This window comes from Magnolia sinica, chromosome 2 (assembly GCF_029962835.1).
Source record: "Magnolia sinica isolate HGM2019 chromosome 2, MsV1, whole genome shotgun sequence".
Lineage (NCBI taxonomy): Eukaryota > Viridiplantae > Streptophyta > Magnoliopsida > Magnoliales > Magnoliaceae > Magnolia > Magnolia sinica.
In genome coordinates this window covers 90,592,230-90,610,678 of record NC_080574.1, presented here as the reverse complement: position 1 = coordinate 90,610,678, position 18,449 = coordinate 90,592,230, and the positions used below count along the sequence as shown (strand labels likewise).

Genomic DNA, 18,449 nt, shown 5'->3' with positions numbered 1-18,449 from the left:
ATTGAGAAATTGGCACACCAATGGAGAAGCATCCCTAAAGGATTGTCGAAAAAGAGAGAGTTTCCAACCCTTCCTAAAATGACCGATCGGATGAAGGTGTTGCTATAACTCTAATTGCTTAGCTTAATGAAAAGGCCAAGTCAATGCTAATCAAGGGCAATGATAATCAGGGTAGGACTAACATAGATAAATCACCCACCGAACATAGATCTCCAATTAAGAAATCATCTAAGGGAGAAAAAACTAGGAAAATCATTCTCCCTCCCGAACATCTTCCGGGTCCTAGGAAATTCACACTCAAGTGGGTTGTGAAGAGGAATAGGTGAGCTTAGAAGGTCTATGAGAGCTTAATTGTTAAATAAGATGATTAGGCCTCATATGTGAGCGTACAGATAAAACTGAGGATTTCAACCTCATTTATGAGCTTATAGTTAAATTTGAGGATTTCGGCCTCATGGTGAGCATGTAGGAAAATCTGATGATTCTAGCCTTATCTTGTGCTTAATAGTTAAACTCAAGTAGCCTCATTATAAAATAAATAAATAAATAAATAAATAAATTTTTTTTTTTTATAGTTTAAGCTTTTAAATTTAATGGATTTTGATATCATATGTTTTTTTAGCTTAAACTATCGTTGGGCATTCCTAATTTGTTTGGTATATCTTTTGAATGACCATAATAAGCATGCTCCATGTTTTAATGTTTATATGCACCCTTCGTTTCCCTGTTAGTATTTGTCTTATAAGAGTTGTTCTTGATCATGTTTTTATTGGAATATCTATGGAACTTACTCTTTGTCAAATACTGCAAAAAGGAGGAGAAAGATCAAGTCCCACCAAAACAATAAATTTTGTTTTACAGGATTTGTTTATTTATGCAAATATTGATGAAGATAGGGGGAGCAATTATGGGGGAGCATTGCTAATGTTACATGTCTCAATTTCTGTATTAAATTTGTAAATCTTTGTAATCTTGGATTTAATATCTTGTATTGTTTTGGTATGTCATTGGTGTGGACCATGACATTGTCTAGGTTAGGTTTTTGTCAGATAATTGACAAAGGGGGAGATTGTTAGTGCACTGATTTGTTCACCTTATTTGTAAATCACGTGAGTCTGTGTGTCATGTAGTTGGTTGAGCTATTGGAAGCTGAAGACCGAAGACACAAGTGGACATAAGCATTAAGGAGTAAAGAACAAGTATACGAGGTGCCTTGGTGACCCCAACCTTGATCCAAAATAACTCTTGAACCTCTAGATCATCCCAACCTTAATAGGTATGCCTTGTTGATCATCCCTTAGCTTTAGGAGCCTAATTGGAACATGATTAGTATGGCTATGCGGGGTACAAAGCTGCTTTGAACTTGTATGCTCAAAACAACTATTTTTGAGTGGTCTTGATCCCATCGACAGACTATAAATATAACTCGATCCAATTGAAAGTCCACTTGACATGATTGAATAATGAGTCTAACAACTAACAAAGATATATCTGGAATTTCTTGATGGGATCGACAAAGGGTTCGATCCCATCAAATGCCATTTCGATCATATCGATAGAACCGTTAACTAGCTGTTGCAAATCGGTTTCTTATAATAACGCATTTGGTTCTTGGGTATTTTAATGAGTTTTGGTGCAATAGAAGCGTAGGCGCTTACATGTTCATATCCCCCATCCTAAGCCTCTAAACTAATAAGTTCTAAGTCATCTTCCTTGAGATTAACACTTGAATGAGAATTCCAACTTCCACCTTGAAGATGAGCTTGAACTCCACCATTTTTTTAGAGTTTTAGACCCAATCATATTGGTATACCCTTTGTCTAAATCCTCTAGAATACTCATATAAGGGAATCCCCTAGGATTACAACATTCCATTAGTTGTAGGAGATTCACCTACTTCCCATTACCTTGGTCATTTTAAAGGAGCACTACATGCAAGGTGTTTGATCTTGGAGCTGTAGCCTTGACAAAGCGTCGTCATCATGATTGGGGGAGCAAAAGGGGAGCTACTTGAAGCATGGGAGAACATCGATCAAGCAACCCAAGACGGCGCATCAACAGGGCTCAATTCGACAAGTTAGGTGTCATTGAGTGAGTCCATTCACACTCCTTCCTTGTGTAAGATTGAGTGTAAGAGTTTGATTGCCAAACTTGATTAGGTTCTTATAATTGTTGTCAAATGTGATCGCATATGCGCATATTGTGGATTGAATCGCATATGCCATGATGGCATATGCGATCTTGGTAAGTATGCCATGGCATACTTTTATATGCGACCAGTATGCAATCGCATGTGCGAGTATGCGATCGCATACTGCATATGTGATGGCATATTTCCCAAGAGCCATAGTGGAAGCATTTTTTTATTTTTTATTTTTTTCAATTTGGAGAACTTTTACCTATAAATAGGCACTCTTATCACCTCCATTATCATTATTCTTTACTCTAAAGCTCTCTCTCTCTCTCTCTCTCTCTCTCTCTCTCTCTTACACCTTTTTCTCTCTTACTCTAATCTCTCTAAAATTATTTCAAGTATGTTTATTTTTCGTATTTTGTGAGTTGTGCTTACTTTTTGTAAATTAAGTTGTAACTTATAAGTTGTTTCAAGTTATCCATTTATCAGTAAAATTTCTTTCTTCGAAGTTTTTAATAATTAATTATCTTTTAATTTAGCTTGTTGATTGTTTTGTTAAAATTTATATAATATAAATAATTAAATATATAACTTAATAAAACACTCAAACTATAATAAAATAATTAAAATAAACCAATCCGATCATGTGTTCTGATTAGACAAGTTTACCTATTTTTTAAGAATTTTTTAATATTTTATTATTAAAAAAAAATTATATGCTATGGCATATGCAATTGTGCGATCGCATATGCGAACAATATATGCTAATCGCATGCAATCACATATGCAATTTGACAACATTGGTTCTTGTATAGGACCTAAATCAAAGTCCTTGTGTAGGCCATTAGACACGGGTGTGTACTTGTTAGTCTTTGAGGGAGCCTCCGGTGGGAGTAAACGTAGGTCCTTGGATTAGGACTGAGGTTTGTGGCGACCCTATAGAAAACCACATAAGTCTCCGAGGGAGCCGGTCCTTGTTTAAGATTGTAAAGGTTAGAGGTGAACCTGATTTACAACATTTGATAGTGAAATCCGGTACACTCATGGGTTGAGTGTGTCTGTCGGGAGTGGAGTAGGGAAACTGAACCACTATACATGGCTATGCTTGGGATTGTCTTTGAGCACTTGTTTAATTATGCTTATGTGATTGTTTAGATGAATTATATGTATGCATTATTAGATGAATGATAGGTGTTGATAGTTAGTACATCACACACACGTACATATAGACTAGCTGCTTCATAGGAATATGATTTATAGTCTATCTGATTGAACCTACTATTGTCTTGGAGGTCTTAGTGTTAAATTGTTTTATTTAACTTTAATTGGAAAATAGTTTTAGTAGGTAATTGGATTTAATTGGCATAAATTTTATTTGATCCTAATCACCTCCACTCCCTCTAGGACATAGCCTTCATTCCTTAGCTACGTCAAGCTTCCGCGCGTAGCCGTGGTATCCTACACCACGAGCCAATGGCCCATGTATTTAATTGTTGTTTTGTGGACACTTGTTTTTTGAAATAAGACCATTGAATGTTTTTCATTCTTCCACTATCCAATAAATATCCTCCGATCTAATAGTCCGATGATGAAATGAGCACAATTTTTTGCCAATAACATTAGTGGGATGAATGCCGATAGATTATAGAAATTCAAGGTCGATTTTTGGCATCAAATGGTCCCCCAAATATAGGAAATATACTAGAGAAGTTTTGTAGCCAATTCAAACCTGTTAGGTTCATAAAATCAACAAACATGTTGAGGCAGAATTCTTACTAAAGAGTGGACTGTTACACTGTCATAAACATGTACAAAACTAGAAAAGAATACATATTTCCAATCCTCTTATTAAATGGGATTTTCCCATACTTTTCTGAAATTTTCCTGAAAAAAGAAAACGTTACGAGGGGTGGTAACGGCTGTTACGCCCCTATAATGGCCGTTACCTGCATGGTATGCCAAATCGGTTACGTATCGGCCGTATCGGCCGATACGTAACGGTAACGGTGCGAACCGTTACCCGTTTCGGGGCCGAAACGGCCGATTCGATTTTTTGTACCCGTATCGGCCGATACGGGACCGATACGGGCGTAACGGCCCGAAACGGGCCGTTACGGGCCAGAAACGGTAACTTTTTTTTTTTTTTTTTTTTTTAAGCTCTGTTTTTGCTGTTTTTTTGAAACCTCTTGCTTCCAAACTGTTTCTAACTCTTTCTACTACTAATTTCGACCAACCTTAGCTAGGTATTTGATAGAAAAACACATTATATTATAGATTTTTTTGAATCAAAGCTCGGTGGGCCATTTTTCAGAAATTCGTTAAAAATAGGTATTTATACTTTTTTTAATATATTTTGCTGTTTTAATCATGTCATATGATGTGTTAATCATAGTAGAACATGTTAATGTGCATTTTACAGATTTAGGGTGCCATTTAATAATTTTTTAATATTTTTTTCTATTTACGCATGAATTTTGGCCCCTTTTTTTAAAATTCGAAAAATCAGTTTTTAATGGTTGTTTTGCTGTTTTAATCATGCCATTTGATGTATTAATCATAGTAGAACATGTTAATGTGCATTTTACAGATTTGGGGTGCCATTTTATATTTTTTTAATATTTTTTTCTATTTACGCATTTATTTTGGCCCTTTTTTTGAAAATTCGAAAAACCATTTTTAAATGATTCTTTTGCTGTTTTAATGATGTCATATGATGTGTTAATCATAGTAGAACATGTTAATGTGCATTTTACAGATTTGGGGTTCCATTTTATATATTTTTTATATTTTTTTCTATTTACGCATTTATTTTGGCCCTTTTTTTGAAAATTCGAAAAATCATGTTTTAATGATTCTTTTGCTGTTTTAATGATGCCATATGATGTGTTAATCATAGTAGAACATGTTAATATGCATTTTACAGATTTGGGGTGCCATTTTATATTTTTTATATATTTTTTTCTATTTACGCATTTATTTCGGCCCTTTTTTTGAAAATTCGAAAAATCATTTTTTAATGATTCTTTTGCTGTTTTAATGATGCCATATGATGTGTTAATCATAGTAGAACATGTTAATGTGCATTTTACATATTTGGGGTGCCATTTTATATTTTTTTTCTATTTACGCAGGAATTTTGGCCCTCAAAAATAATCGCAAACACCTAAATGTAAGATATTTTCATATTACATTCATTCTAATATATCTATCATTGAAAGTAGATAGTTAGAAAATTAAATATATGAATTTTGTAGTTAAATTCAGGTTATCTGGTTCATAAATTCATCAGACAGTCCGATACAACTTCTCACTAAAGAGTGGACCGTTACACCACCATAAACATGTTCCAATTTATAAATGAATGCATATTTGGAATGCTTAGAATATTCTGGATTTAATCCATATTTTTTCATATTTTTTTGGCAAAAAAAAAAAATTTTGCGCCGCTACGGGCCGTTACGCCCCCGTATCTGTATCGGTTTTGGAGGTCACCGTTACGCCAACCGATACCGATACGGGACACCTTGGTTACCTGTAACAGAAACAACGGGCACTGTTACACCCATCCATTACAAAATACCTTGGTTGGAAGTCCAACCCTAGTATGTTTTTTCTCTCTCAAATTCTTTTCTCTGACACAAACAAAAGATGCTTTGTTTATGCTCCATATTTTGATTTGGCAATTGGATCAATCAAATGTTGTTTGATACGATGAAAAAAAAATTGTTAGAGGATAATATGGAAAATATGCGAGATCGATAGAGAAAAATGGAGAAAATTTGTTAGATACTAGAATCAATTTTAATTCAATCTTGACTTGTGCGATTACGTTTCATTTTGTGTTGGACTTTTAGACAATAACATCAATAGAACTAACATTTGAAAATGGAAATACCGCAATCATTCACTTCCAACTTTGTTGTACGTATTATTGCAATCAAGTTATTTCTACATCCAAACACACTAAGGACCTACTGGTTGAAAAAATCAGCCCCTTTTGCATGTCCGTGTGGTCATTTGCATACTGGTGATGCCAGTATTTAAAATTTTGTAGCTTGATGTGATCCAATGTTGCCTAAAGACCAAGTTATGAACAAAGTATTTGGTGCGATTGAAGTGGATTCTTTCTGGCACACATTTTGGCTATCTTACCTTGATAGTTTTGAGTCTGCTTCCTCGGCGGACTCTCTTCTCCTCCTTTTTGTATTTCTTTCTCTTTTAATATATATATATATATATATATATATATATATATATATATATATATATATATATATATATATATATATATAGTGAATTCTCAAAAAAAAAAAAAAAAGAAAAAAAAAAAAAAAACTTAATAGGAACTTTCTTTATGAAACTTATTGTTAATGGTGCTTTTTTCCCTACTACCATTTTGATGCCATTTCTAATCAAATAACCACCCTTTGATTTTATATTGTTAACTTAGTTTATTGAGGACCTTTGTAAAAATTTTGAACTTGCATCTTCTCATCTCCATTCAGCAAAAAAGGGAATATCTTGAAACCTTCTGGTAAATTTTTATTCTAGAAGAGTGACATGTCACTCAGGTAGTGTATGGCACTTGATTTGCAGGCAGTTAGAAATTGTACTACATCAACTCTAGTTAAACCAACCAAATTGTGGGACCCATCTCCAAGTCCAGTCCTGACCAAATTGTGGAACCCACTGTTGCCAAGTCACAGTCCCAAAAACAGATTAGTTGGACGTTTGTTTATTGAAATTGGACCAATAACTGTTGACCAATCTGACAGATAATTAACCAAGCATAATTTTTGGTTCATGGTACATCTAAACTGGGAACCATAATTTGGACAGTGTAATTTTGAGTACTTGCATGCCACATGCAATTTCTAAGTAATTTATAATTTTTTTTAAAGAAAAACGTGCATGTATATCATCCATCTCATTCTGCCAGAGTATCAAAGTTTCTTTCAAAGTTTTAATGTTTAAAAACTTAAGTTAGGCTCCTTTTTATTATCTTTGAAGGGGAAACTTAAAATTTCCCCCCGCTCCTCTCTCTCCACACACACACACACACACACACACACACACACACATGTATGTATGTATGTAGCTTATGTGGTAATATTTGTTGGGTATTTGGAAGATACCACTGCGATATTTCGGTGGAGCCAATCATACCCAAAATTCATTCTAATTTGGCTGATTTCGCCTGTACCGATCGATACTGGCTGATAAACAAATGTTGGGGGATCCTACATAAGGTTCAGATCAATCTTCCCTTTCCCAAAATCTCCTCACCCCATTCATTATCTCTTCCTTAGTTTTCGTTTCACTTTCATTTTTTTTTTTTGTAATAATTTGTTTTTCAATCAGTGAAAAGCATGATGAAAAGGTCACACATATAATGTACGCAGTATTCAATAATTACTTTTCTTTCATGCTCTTGAACATATGTAGTGGGTTTCAATCAAAGTTGGTTCCCTTGGACATCCTTTTCCTGCAGGAACTTATCAAAGATCAGGTTGCAAACATGTATCTATGGCCGAAGACATTAGAAGTACAAGTCCTCGATCCCACGAAGTAAAAGTCTTGCACTTAGTTTCTAATTTCATGAATTTTCTTTCCTGATACGGCTATTGCCAATTGCTAATCTTCCATATGAGTTTGCAGGGCCGCTAGGAAGCCTGTTGGAATTCTCCATGTTAAGGTTGTTAGGGCATCAAAACTTAAAAAGAAAGATCTTATGGGGAAATCAGATCCCTATGTGAAACTAAGGGTCTCAGACGACAAGCTTTCGAAGAAGACGACAGTGAAGCACAGTAATCTCAATCCTGAATGGAATGAGGACTTCAATTTTGTTGTAAAGGACCCTGAATCTCAAGCCTTGGAAATCAATGTTTATGACTGGGAGCAGGTGCATTTTCTTTTCCATTTTCCCTTAATTTTTTAATGTCTTTCATGATTAGAAATTCAAAATTTTCTTTTTTAGGTTATACAGTGCCAGTTTTAAAAAATACCAAAATATTATCTTATTTTATCATGAATATATTATGGTACATTTTCCTGGCAGTATAAACCAATGTTTGAAGTATAGGTATCACTACAAGTTTCGCTAGCTAGGAATACGGAAATAATATTGATATCGCCGATAATATTGCTGATAACCGGAAATGTGAGGAAACATGGGGAAAACGGTGGAATTTTCAACGAAACTTCAAGAGATGTTAAAATGTACATATTTGGATATATAGAAATTAAAAAAATAATAATAAAATAAAATTGCAAAAAGAATGCATGCATAACAAGTTTCCATTTAATGGGGCCTTAAAAGCATATGTTGTTGTAAGAAATCAGACCAACCATCCCATCCGTCCTATTTAACCATCCAACCTTCCATCCAAACATCCATTGATATTGTAAAATATCAACAACACATGATATTTCACCAAGAAATCATCAACAATTGGAAAGGAAATGAAAGATTGTGGTCTCAATATCGCGCATGTTGTAATATCGATAATATCGAGATATTATCAATATTATCAATGACCAATTGAACATTACATACAACCATGTGCCCATGAAAAAAATTGAATTTTTTTCTAATAAAAAAATTGAATTTTTTTCTAATAATTTTTTTTTTTGATGATATCAATACGTTGGCGATAGTATTGAAATATCGTCGATACACTTATGATGCAGGCATTACGTAGAATTTACATAGTCGAAAATATTGGTGAAACATTGGCGATATTGATGCATTGGCAATACAAGCGACACAGAGAATTTACATGGTTGAAAATATTGGAGATTACAATAGCGATATTGATACATTGGCGATACTTAGCGATATATTGCTAATACCTAGAATCTCTGATACTACCAGTGTTATCGGTATTGCTACCAGTGTTCTTGGTATCTCTGAGTTGGAGATAAAGATAATATCGGAGATAATTCGAACACTGGTATGAACAAAGTATCAAATCTGTCAAAAGTATATGGACATTTGTTCACCATTTTGTAGTCATTCAATCAATCACCTTTTAAAAATGCATTATTTCTATGAATTCTATGTTTTATTGAGTAATATAATCTGAGGGTCTATTTCTATAAAGGAAAAAAACAATGCACATCTTTCAATATAAAGGCTGATAAAATATGCATAAATGATGTTATGAACACTCTTTTCTGCTTTGTGGTGATGTGATTTTAGCCATATTTCCCTTTCTATAGGTTGGCAAACACGACAAAATGGGCATGAATGTGGTTCCTTTGAAAGAACTTACCCCTGAAGTGCCAAAAACTTTGACACTCGACCTGCTTAAAAATATGGACCCCAACGATCCTCAAAATGAGAAGTCACGTGGGCAGCTTGTGCTTGAAGTTTTATACAAACCTTTTAAGGAGGAGGATTTGACGAAAGATTTCAGTGAAGACACCAACGAAGTGCAAAAGGCTCCTGAAAATACTCCTTCAGGTGGTGGTCTGCTTGTTGTTATTGTTCATGAAGCTCAGGATCTTGAGGGAAAGCACCACACAAATCCATATGTAAGGATCCTTTTCAGAGGAGAGGAGAGGAAAACTAAGGTATGGTCAGCTTTGTCATAGTGTATTAAGCCTGAGCTCATTGTCTAAACTATAGAAAGGGTTAGCATACAATGCTCAATTGAAAGAAATGATGCCTCTTTTGGTCGACCCAGCAATGGTGCAGGTGGGGTTCAGCATTTGTTAACCTAAGCTATTCATCTAATGATTACTGGTTCATATTATCGGGAGATTTTTGGGGTGTCTTCCATCCACAATGGCAACATCATATGAGTGATTTGGATCACATAAAGGGGGGCCTCAAGTGTACAATTTAATGCACTGAGCAAATGCTTGATTGAACATTGTATATTTCCTCATTCTTGGTTGCTGCATGACTTTGGTGGCTTACAATAGATCTTGATTTTCATGGTTACAGTACATGAAGAAAAACAGAGACCCGAGATGGGAAGAGGAGTTTCAGTTTATGCTGGATGAACCACCTGTTAATGATAGAATGCACATAGAAGTCATGAGTAGACCACCAAGTATTGGCATTCATTCAAAGGTAATCACTGAATCACTCTTCTTTGCAACATGTAGAATGCATACAGTCCTATATTGAAAAGCAGGACATGAAAGTGTATCCATTTATTTACCTTTTCAATTTGTTTTTCTTATTTGCATGAATTTAATGACCTTAGTTGTCTTCCGCCATAATAATATGAGTATGCTTAATATATGAGAGAAATGATCCAGTGCTCCTAGTTGCATAGGGACACATGCACAGTCAATTAATTGATCCGGACTGTCTGTTACTCTATTCCACACTTCATCGGCCAATGTGTAAAAAGAAAGTCTATTAGATGATCCTACCATCAGGAAGTTGGCCTCATTTAAGTCAATTAATTGATCCAGACTCTGTTAGTCTATCCCACACTTCATTGGCCAACATGTAAAAAAATGTCCATCAGATGATCCTACCATCAGAAAGTTGGCCTCATTTATTATAGCCATCCAGTTTCAATTCATGGATAAGATGGGAATACATTATTGTTTAGAGCGAACCCCATCAAGTGGGTGGCTGGTTGGACTTATTTTCTCTGTGATCTTGGCTGTCCATTTTATGGGTTATTTATCAGATCCTTAGAAATGCCTGATCCCTCTTTAAGTTCTGTTGGGTGGCCAAGTGGAGTATCTTGTAAATGCTGTTATGGGGAGATTATGGACTGGAATGGGGTGGCTCAAGTTGGGATTGTCTAATTGGGATGGTTTTTTTTTTTTTTTTTTTTTTTTGTTTATAAAATATTTTATAATGCATATATCTTCTTCTTCTTTGTAAAAGAGCTAATTAGGAGTTGTTATTTGTATGTTTTCTTGTTATTGTTTGCCTTTGCTTCAATCCTCATAAGGGCTATCAGGAATACTCTAGAATCCTTTTAGACAATTATACATTACATTAGCTACATGAACCCACTAGAGAACTCTAAAACATTCCAGAGATCGCTACACAACTCTTTAACTATTTCTAGCCCACTCTAGTTGTCTTTCAAAATTCGTACATGCCTCTTACATACAAGAGGAGCCAATAATGTCCAAGTCCATGGACATGGAGTATCTTCCTTGAAATGTTTGGTCCATGATCTTTCTCAACAATTGTGTCGATGCCCTTTTCGACCCTTCATCGATTAATCCCTCTTCCCTGAACCTCATATTGCTGCAGTGTGTCAATTTGCTACCTACTATGTTTGGAGTGGTCGTTGCCCAGTCCTCAAGCAGTGCACCATGACCGACCTAATTGATTTGTGTGGCCTTGAGAGCAAATCAAACATCTATGCTATTTTTTTTTTTAGTGAAATACTCTTTATTCAAGGACAAATGGAACTTATTCTTGTTCAAGTATAATTATCATATGGATTGTATTTTCCATTACAATGTATTTCTTGATCCATATTGTCCATTGTTTGACATATTTGCAACCTTATGTTCATTGGTTTTGAGACACTGACATTGGGCGATTTGGGTTTGCCAGTCCTTGTCCTAGTTCCCAACCAGAGATGAATGTGGACAATCATCTGTAAGGTCGTCATGATACTAGATGATTTCTTGTAGTGTGGTGGTCTCCACAGTGATGGGAGAGTACCCACATCAGTACATGAGTGTGCATATTGGAGTACAAAGCACATTAAAAAAGGTGTGAAGGATTGCCCTTAGGGCTTCAATCTAGGAGCATACACTTTCTCCACTCGGTTTGTTGGTCCCCTGACCTAAGTTATGATGTGGAGCCTTAAACTATCTCTTACATTACTTTGATTCACCGAATATTTGTTTAAAAGAGGTGAAACTTCAGTGTTTTCCGTCTACCAAATGGAAGCATAGTGTGCCTATGTATATCTGAGAGGGATCGATAAGAAAGTATCCTTTACTGGAAAACTGACCGGAGGAGGAGATCAACACATTCAATTGGGCCATCAAAGTCATGTGGCATGCAATCCTTCGATCAAAGGAATTTATTTTTTTCTGTTCAAAATAATTGTTTTAACTGGTCCGAGTTGTTTTTGTTTTCACAAAATATATGTTAAAGTGGCCAATTACAATGGATGAATTGGATCTTCAACTTCCCCTGACCGGGGCCCACTTGTGAAGTTGTGATGCATTGGCCCACATGCTAGAAGGTAGTGGATGCTTAGCTGCAGGATCCTTCTAACTAGCTGTCGCTCCCACTTCGGGCTCCCACTCCCACTCCCACTTCCTACCTATTTATATTTGTTTACATTTTGTAGGAGAATCTTCCCCACTCCACCCTAATTTGTTGACACTTCACTTCACTCTTGGTGCAACTATAAGTGGAAATGTTGAGTGCATAGAAATATGGGTAATGGAATTACTGGAAAAGACCCCTTTCTTTTGTTATATGTGGAGGTCCTACGTGAGGGGAACCTTGATAATAACCAAAATTTTCTAGTCCATATAAACCCCATATAGATCCCACCTCCAACCGCAGCTCTCTCTCTCTCTCTCTCTCCAACCACCACGTGCTTATCACACATTAGCCCCCTCTTCTTTGACTATCCTTGGTGGATCTTGGCTTGGAAGTGTCACATCTTGTGAAGTAGATCAATTGTTTTGTTGCCACCATGGCCATTGCAAGGTCCTGCACACTCCATTGTTGCAATTCCTGTTGGGCCTCACATCGTAGACCATCCATGAAGTTTCAGAGCAGTCCGTTTTTGGGCATACTAGGAATTTGTAGCATGGGCAATGGGAATTCATTAACTGCACCATGACCTTCTGATCCTCCACACCATTGTGGTCCTCAAAGTATTACTCTAATTGCCACAAAAAGTTGTCTAGCTCCCTAGCATCACTTGACCCATTGAAGGTCCTCGGTTTGGGTGTTTGCATTTGTTAGGTTTCCTTCGTGTCCATGTTCCCATTGGCATGACCCTTTTCCATAAGGGCCCAATCAGCCGTAATTTTCTCACCTGCAACATGGTGAGTGTCTCCAGTACCATAGTCTGGAAGGCATTCATCTATCAACACTAGGTACCAACCAACTTGTGCTGGGCATCCAACATCTTCTGCTTGAGTTGCTTGATGAGGTCTTCGATGCTGCTGCTAATTGACTCAAAACTGTTCCTCTCCATTGTCCATGGTAAGCTCTAACCATATGAGTCAGGCATCAATTGTGGCCACCATGTCATGTCACTTCTCCCTCCACTAGTTGGACCAACTCGCTCGTCCCCACATACATGCGTGTCGTTGCTCACTTTTGAAGACATTATGCCTCTTTTAGCTCACAACCGTTAAGAATCCCTTTGCAACCTCTCTTTGCTGCTCCTTGTCTCGGCTTGGATGCTTCCCCAAGAGTAGATTGTGTGGGACTCTTTCTCACAAACCCTTGTGGATGAGTCAACCAAGCACCCATGTGCTAGCCTAGCTAATTTGGAAGGAAAGAGAGCACACAAGAGGGCTGGAGAAGAAGACTTGTATTATTTATGAGCTCAATTACTTGCAACTTTCTAAGGTTGTCTCTGAAATGAGGACCCCTCTTGTAGGCATGGGAACATTTGATGCAGGACCGATGCATGAACTAAGTAACATGTGAGATCAGATAACCGAATTAAGATATTTAACCAAAAAACACAAACGTCACTATATCCATCACAAATATCATGAAAATTAAAAGAAAAACATGCGCAATTGATGCAAGACATGAAAATTAAATATTATATGCAAGATTTCAGGCTTAAGATCACGTTAGTTCAGGAACAATTACACAAATTCCATATCCCACATGAAAGTCCAAACATTCAATTAAGGGGAATCTATGCGGGTCCAAGCCTACACATGATAGGGTTGGATCAATAAAAATTATGAACCAAACGATATTCAAAGATAAGAAATAATTATCCACACATGCATAATAATCAGTCCCTAATCCAAGGGATTCACCAATTTCAAATCAAGGAACCCTAGGGTAAGAAAAGGGGCATAAAATTGGAGATTTGAGTAATTTAGGGTTAGGTTTAGGGATTTTAGGTGAAAGCGGAGTGAGAGAAGAGAGAGACGAACCAGAGAAGTGCTGCACACGTGGACAACAACGATGGCCCAGACGCATATGCATGTGATATCGGCCGCACATGTGTGAGGCCCACTATTCAGAAAAAGGCCACCTTGGCCCTGGTCGGCTAGGGATGGACTCCAAAACCTCCAAATCTCAGCTCGATCCAATGTACGGTTTGTGCGTGGTGCTCCGCCTAAGTTTCAGCCCTCCTGTAGGGCCAGATTCTAAAATTCTGCTATGGGGAGGAGAATTGCTGCAATAGATGATTGATTTGAAGTGTAGATGATGGGGTGAGATGAGAAGAAGGGATGGTAGAAGATGGGTGGTAGAGATGGCGATGGAAGGGGGTGAATTGGGATAGATGTGGCTTCGCACCACGGTAGTTAACCCTTATATGATGGGAGGGCTTCGCACCCAATTAGGCTTCACAACTCAGAGAGTAGGAAAACACAGAATTTTTATTAATCTACAATCAATGAAAAAAGCTACAAGGGTTGCCTATTTATAAGAAAACCCTATACCCCAAAACTTGCGCCATGTGCGCAACCTATTACTTGGCGATGAAGTAAACTAAAATAAAAATCAAACAAAGAAATCTAAAGCGTTCACGATGTTCTAAATAATAACAATAAGCAAAACCTAAAATATGAAATCAATCCGACGAGTGGGCCACGATCATGAGATCCCATGATGGGCTTTTCTTGATTAACGGACCCACTCCCCACTCCTTTGAATTAAAACTTCGTCTTTTAGGTAAGAGGCCCTCCCTGGACGTCGTCATCGATCCAGATCGACGGTGGGGCCCTCCTTCTGGCGTACGTGCGTAGGGGGGCGGCGTGAGTGCGCGTGTACGTGATGTCCCTATCAGCAATCCTGGCCTAAGCTACGAACATCGTAACATAAGATCATTAAATAAAACGAAACTAGGATCTAATGGATGTAGGGAATCCAATTAGCATAGGATATAGTCTATTTCAAAATAGGGAACCTAATACAACCTATGGAGAAAAATTAGGGTTTTGGTAATTTTGGAAAGTAGGAAATTTAGGTTTAGGGTTAGGGTTTCGGTGATGGAAAAAAGCATTTTGATATAATGATGGTGGGAGACCAAAAGGGGTAGGTGGGTTTCACACGTGTGGCCGTACGGTCACACGTGTGGCATGGGAGGATGGGTTTAGGTCGGTTAGGGTTTGGATTGTGGATGGGTATGGAAATGTTGGGTTTGGGAGATGACGAATATTCGGGAGGAGAGAATTAATAATCTGAAGAAAATTTCTGGATGAGGAAGGAAAGAGAAGATGGTGTGGGGATAGATAGAGACTTCGCACCTTCGTTGATGATGATTAGCCTTGCACCAATCTCCCTTCCAAATTGTATGGAAGTATCTTCAAATCGAATAAAGATGGAAAAAGAAAGCAAGAGCTTTTCTCTTTTTTTATCACGAAATTCAATGAGGGAGAGGTCACACGCCCTCCTCTTTTTATAGATCCAAGAAGTTTCAAAAATTACAAAAATCCCCGTCTTGTGAGCTTTAACAAAAATAACCCTAGTCTAAATAAAATCAACTAAAACACGCATAATACATCCAAATATAAAATAATAAAAAACTAAATCCTCAAATATGATAAAGTCTAAAACTGATGTAGACGATCAACGATCAATGGCCCGATCGTCGCGTCCCTTTGATCCAACGGTCTGGATCACTCCATAAAGCAACCCATGTGCATCTTCCCAGTGTGGGGTCTTCCAGATTCTCGCACATGCACATGGGGTCTTCGGCACGATCATGGGTACTTGCCTAGCCACAGGGAAAGTGGGTGCGGCCCACCGCCTCCTCAGATACGTACGTAAGGGTGTACGTGATGTGATGTCCTCATCAACATTCCATGTATTTTACATCAATGGGTACGATGAAGCCATGTGGTATTTTTTTAATGGGTTGGAATACTATACAATCCTTCTAGATTATTCGTAACTCTTGCTGCATGAACCCAATAGAGACCTCTAGAACATTCTAGAGATTTCTACAAAACTTGCTTCTAGTTGTATTTACTCTTTCAAAGTCTCTACACAATATGTACTAGGGGTGCAACTTGGGCGGGTCGAGTCAAGTTGAGGGTCAACCTGATCGCAACCAGACCTTAAGAGGCCCATCCTGCAACCAAACTTGACCTACGAAGTCCTCTATACTAGACCCAACCTGACCCATCCCGAATTCAAATGAGGTTGGCATTTTCCAAGGCAAGCCCAACCCGAGGACCTTGACAACCCAACCAACCTCAAGTTGGGTCAATTAGGCTTGGGATGACTTGAACCCAAGTTGCAGCCCTACTATGTACTCTTCACTCACTATGTATGTGCCTCTTATGCACAAGAAGATAATGCAGGGGCATTTTCACACCGAGCTCGAGTGGGGTGGCTTGTGTGAGGCGAGACCTATGTGATGTAGGCCCCATGAGGGGGGTTTCGCCGAGGGCTTGACCCATTTGAAGTGGGGCCTGGGCTATGAGATAAAGGGATTGATTCGTCACGCTTTATCAGTTCAAGCTTTTAGAGCAAGTAGTTAGTAGTCTTGCATCAAAGTGGTATCAGAGCGGGAGTTCTCATGTTTGAGACTCCTCACCGGGGTTATTAATGCAAGGGCATTTTCACATCGGGGTGGCCTATGTGAGGTGGGGGCACACTCGGGGTGGGTGGCCCATGTGAGGCGGGTGACACGTGTGATGTGGGCCCATGTGAAGTGGGGCCCACGATGGGGGTTTGGCCGAGGGCTTGACATATGTGAAGTGGGGCTTGGGCTATGAGATAAATGGATTGATTCGTCATGCTTTATCAGTTCGAGCTTTTAGAGTAAGTGGTTGGTTAGTTGTCTTGAATCAAAAGAGCCAAAAATGGTGAAGTCCATGGAATAGCCTCTTTGAAATGACTGGTCCCTAACAATGTGGTGGGGTGTTTTTGATAGCCTAAAACTGCATAAACATTTTCATTTTTTTTTTCCTTTTCCTTTTCATTCCAATGTTAATATTTGTTGAACACATAAATGCTCATGGAATTTTAATGTTATCTTCTTCACTTAAGCACAAAGAGAGTGATGCTTGCAGCTTCTGTGGCTGTTTATATGCATGCTTGTTTTTTGGCTCTTGACTAAATTTTCACTAGTACCATTCTCATTTCGAAACATTGAAATGCTGGCATGCACATGGCTATTTACATAATAATAGCTGTATAATGTTAAGGGTCAGTACTCCTGAAACTTGCCAAAAGTTTCCAGAAGAGGCACTGAAACCATGGGGAATGATTTTTATTAATTGTCTGTGTACTAGTATATCTTTTGCTTTAGTTATTATATGCCAAGCAATATCAATTGATCATGATAAAGTGTTAACATTTTCTGCACATGCGTTAGAGACCCGTTGAAGATATGTACTAGATTTGGACCACTTGTTTGGAGGGGCAAGTGCTCACATTATCTTTTGCTTTATTATAAGTGGAGCATCTTTTTCTTTTTTTTTTTTTTGGGGGGGGGGGGGAATGTGTGTGTGTGTGTGTGTGTGTGTGTGTGTGTTAATGTATGATTTTCTAATTCAACCTCCCATTTCGTATATACTTGCATACATGGTATTTATTCATGCCATCTGAATTGAGTTTTCTTATTCAATCAGGAAGCTCTGGGCTATGTTGATGTCAGCCTCGCTGATGTTATCAGCAACAAACGCATCAATGAGAAGTACCATCTCATTGATTCAAAGAACGGAAGGCTTCAAATCGAGTTACAGTGGAGAACATCATGAAAGCATATTTGGACTCAATCGGGACTAGTTTTTGTTGTTTGGGCAAAAACTCAACTGGCTGGCTGGACAAAACATATTCCATCGTTTTTATGATTCCAACTTTAAATTGCTTTTAGTGCATGGTATAATAATTGGAAAAGAATCCCTGTAAATACATGCCACTTATTTGTTTGAACCTTCAAATCCTTCTTTTTTCTTTTTTATTTTTTAATTTTATTTTTATATCCCACTGATTTGCTTACCAATGTTTTTTGCGCTGCCACGTCAGGAAACCATTTTCTACCCTCTGTTGGTGGTTGTTGAGAATCCTATGTGCACTCAGAATTTGATTACTGCTGAATTTTTCAAAATGCAGGTGAGAAATGTGCATTAGAATTCGTGCTCAATGTTCCAACATTGCAATGTTAGGGATAGTCGATGTGAGATATTAGGGCTCTGCAGTGTA

The 18,449-nt window shown here is 37.6% G+C and overlaps 1 protein-coding gene across 1 annotated transcript in view; it reads left to right on the top strand.

Moving 5' to 3' along the window:
• The window catches only part of LOC131237259 (synaptotagmin-2-like), a 46,305-nt gene extending 28,107 nt beyond the window's left edge, over positions 1 to 18,198 (top strand). Inside the window, exons 8-12 of the mRNA XM_058234947.1 lie at positions 7,626 to 7,702; positions 7,793 to 8,036; positions 9,356 to 9,709; positions 10,086 to 10,214; positions 17,876 to 18,198. Of these exons, the coding sequence (XP_058090930.1) occupies positions 7,626 to 7,702; positions 7,793 to 8,036; positions 9,356 to 9,709; positions 10,086 to 10,214; positions 17,876 to 18,004 (933 nt within the window). The 3' untranslated portion in view covers positions 18,005 to 18,198. The remainder of the gene's footprint in view (positions 1 to 7,625; positions 7,703 to 7,792; positions 8,037 to 9,355; positions 9,710 to 10,085; positions 10,215 to 17,875) is intronic.
• The last annotated feature ends 251 nt before the right edge of the window (positions 18,199 to 18,449 follow it).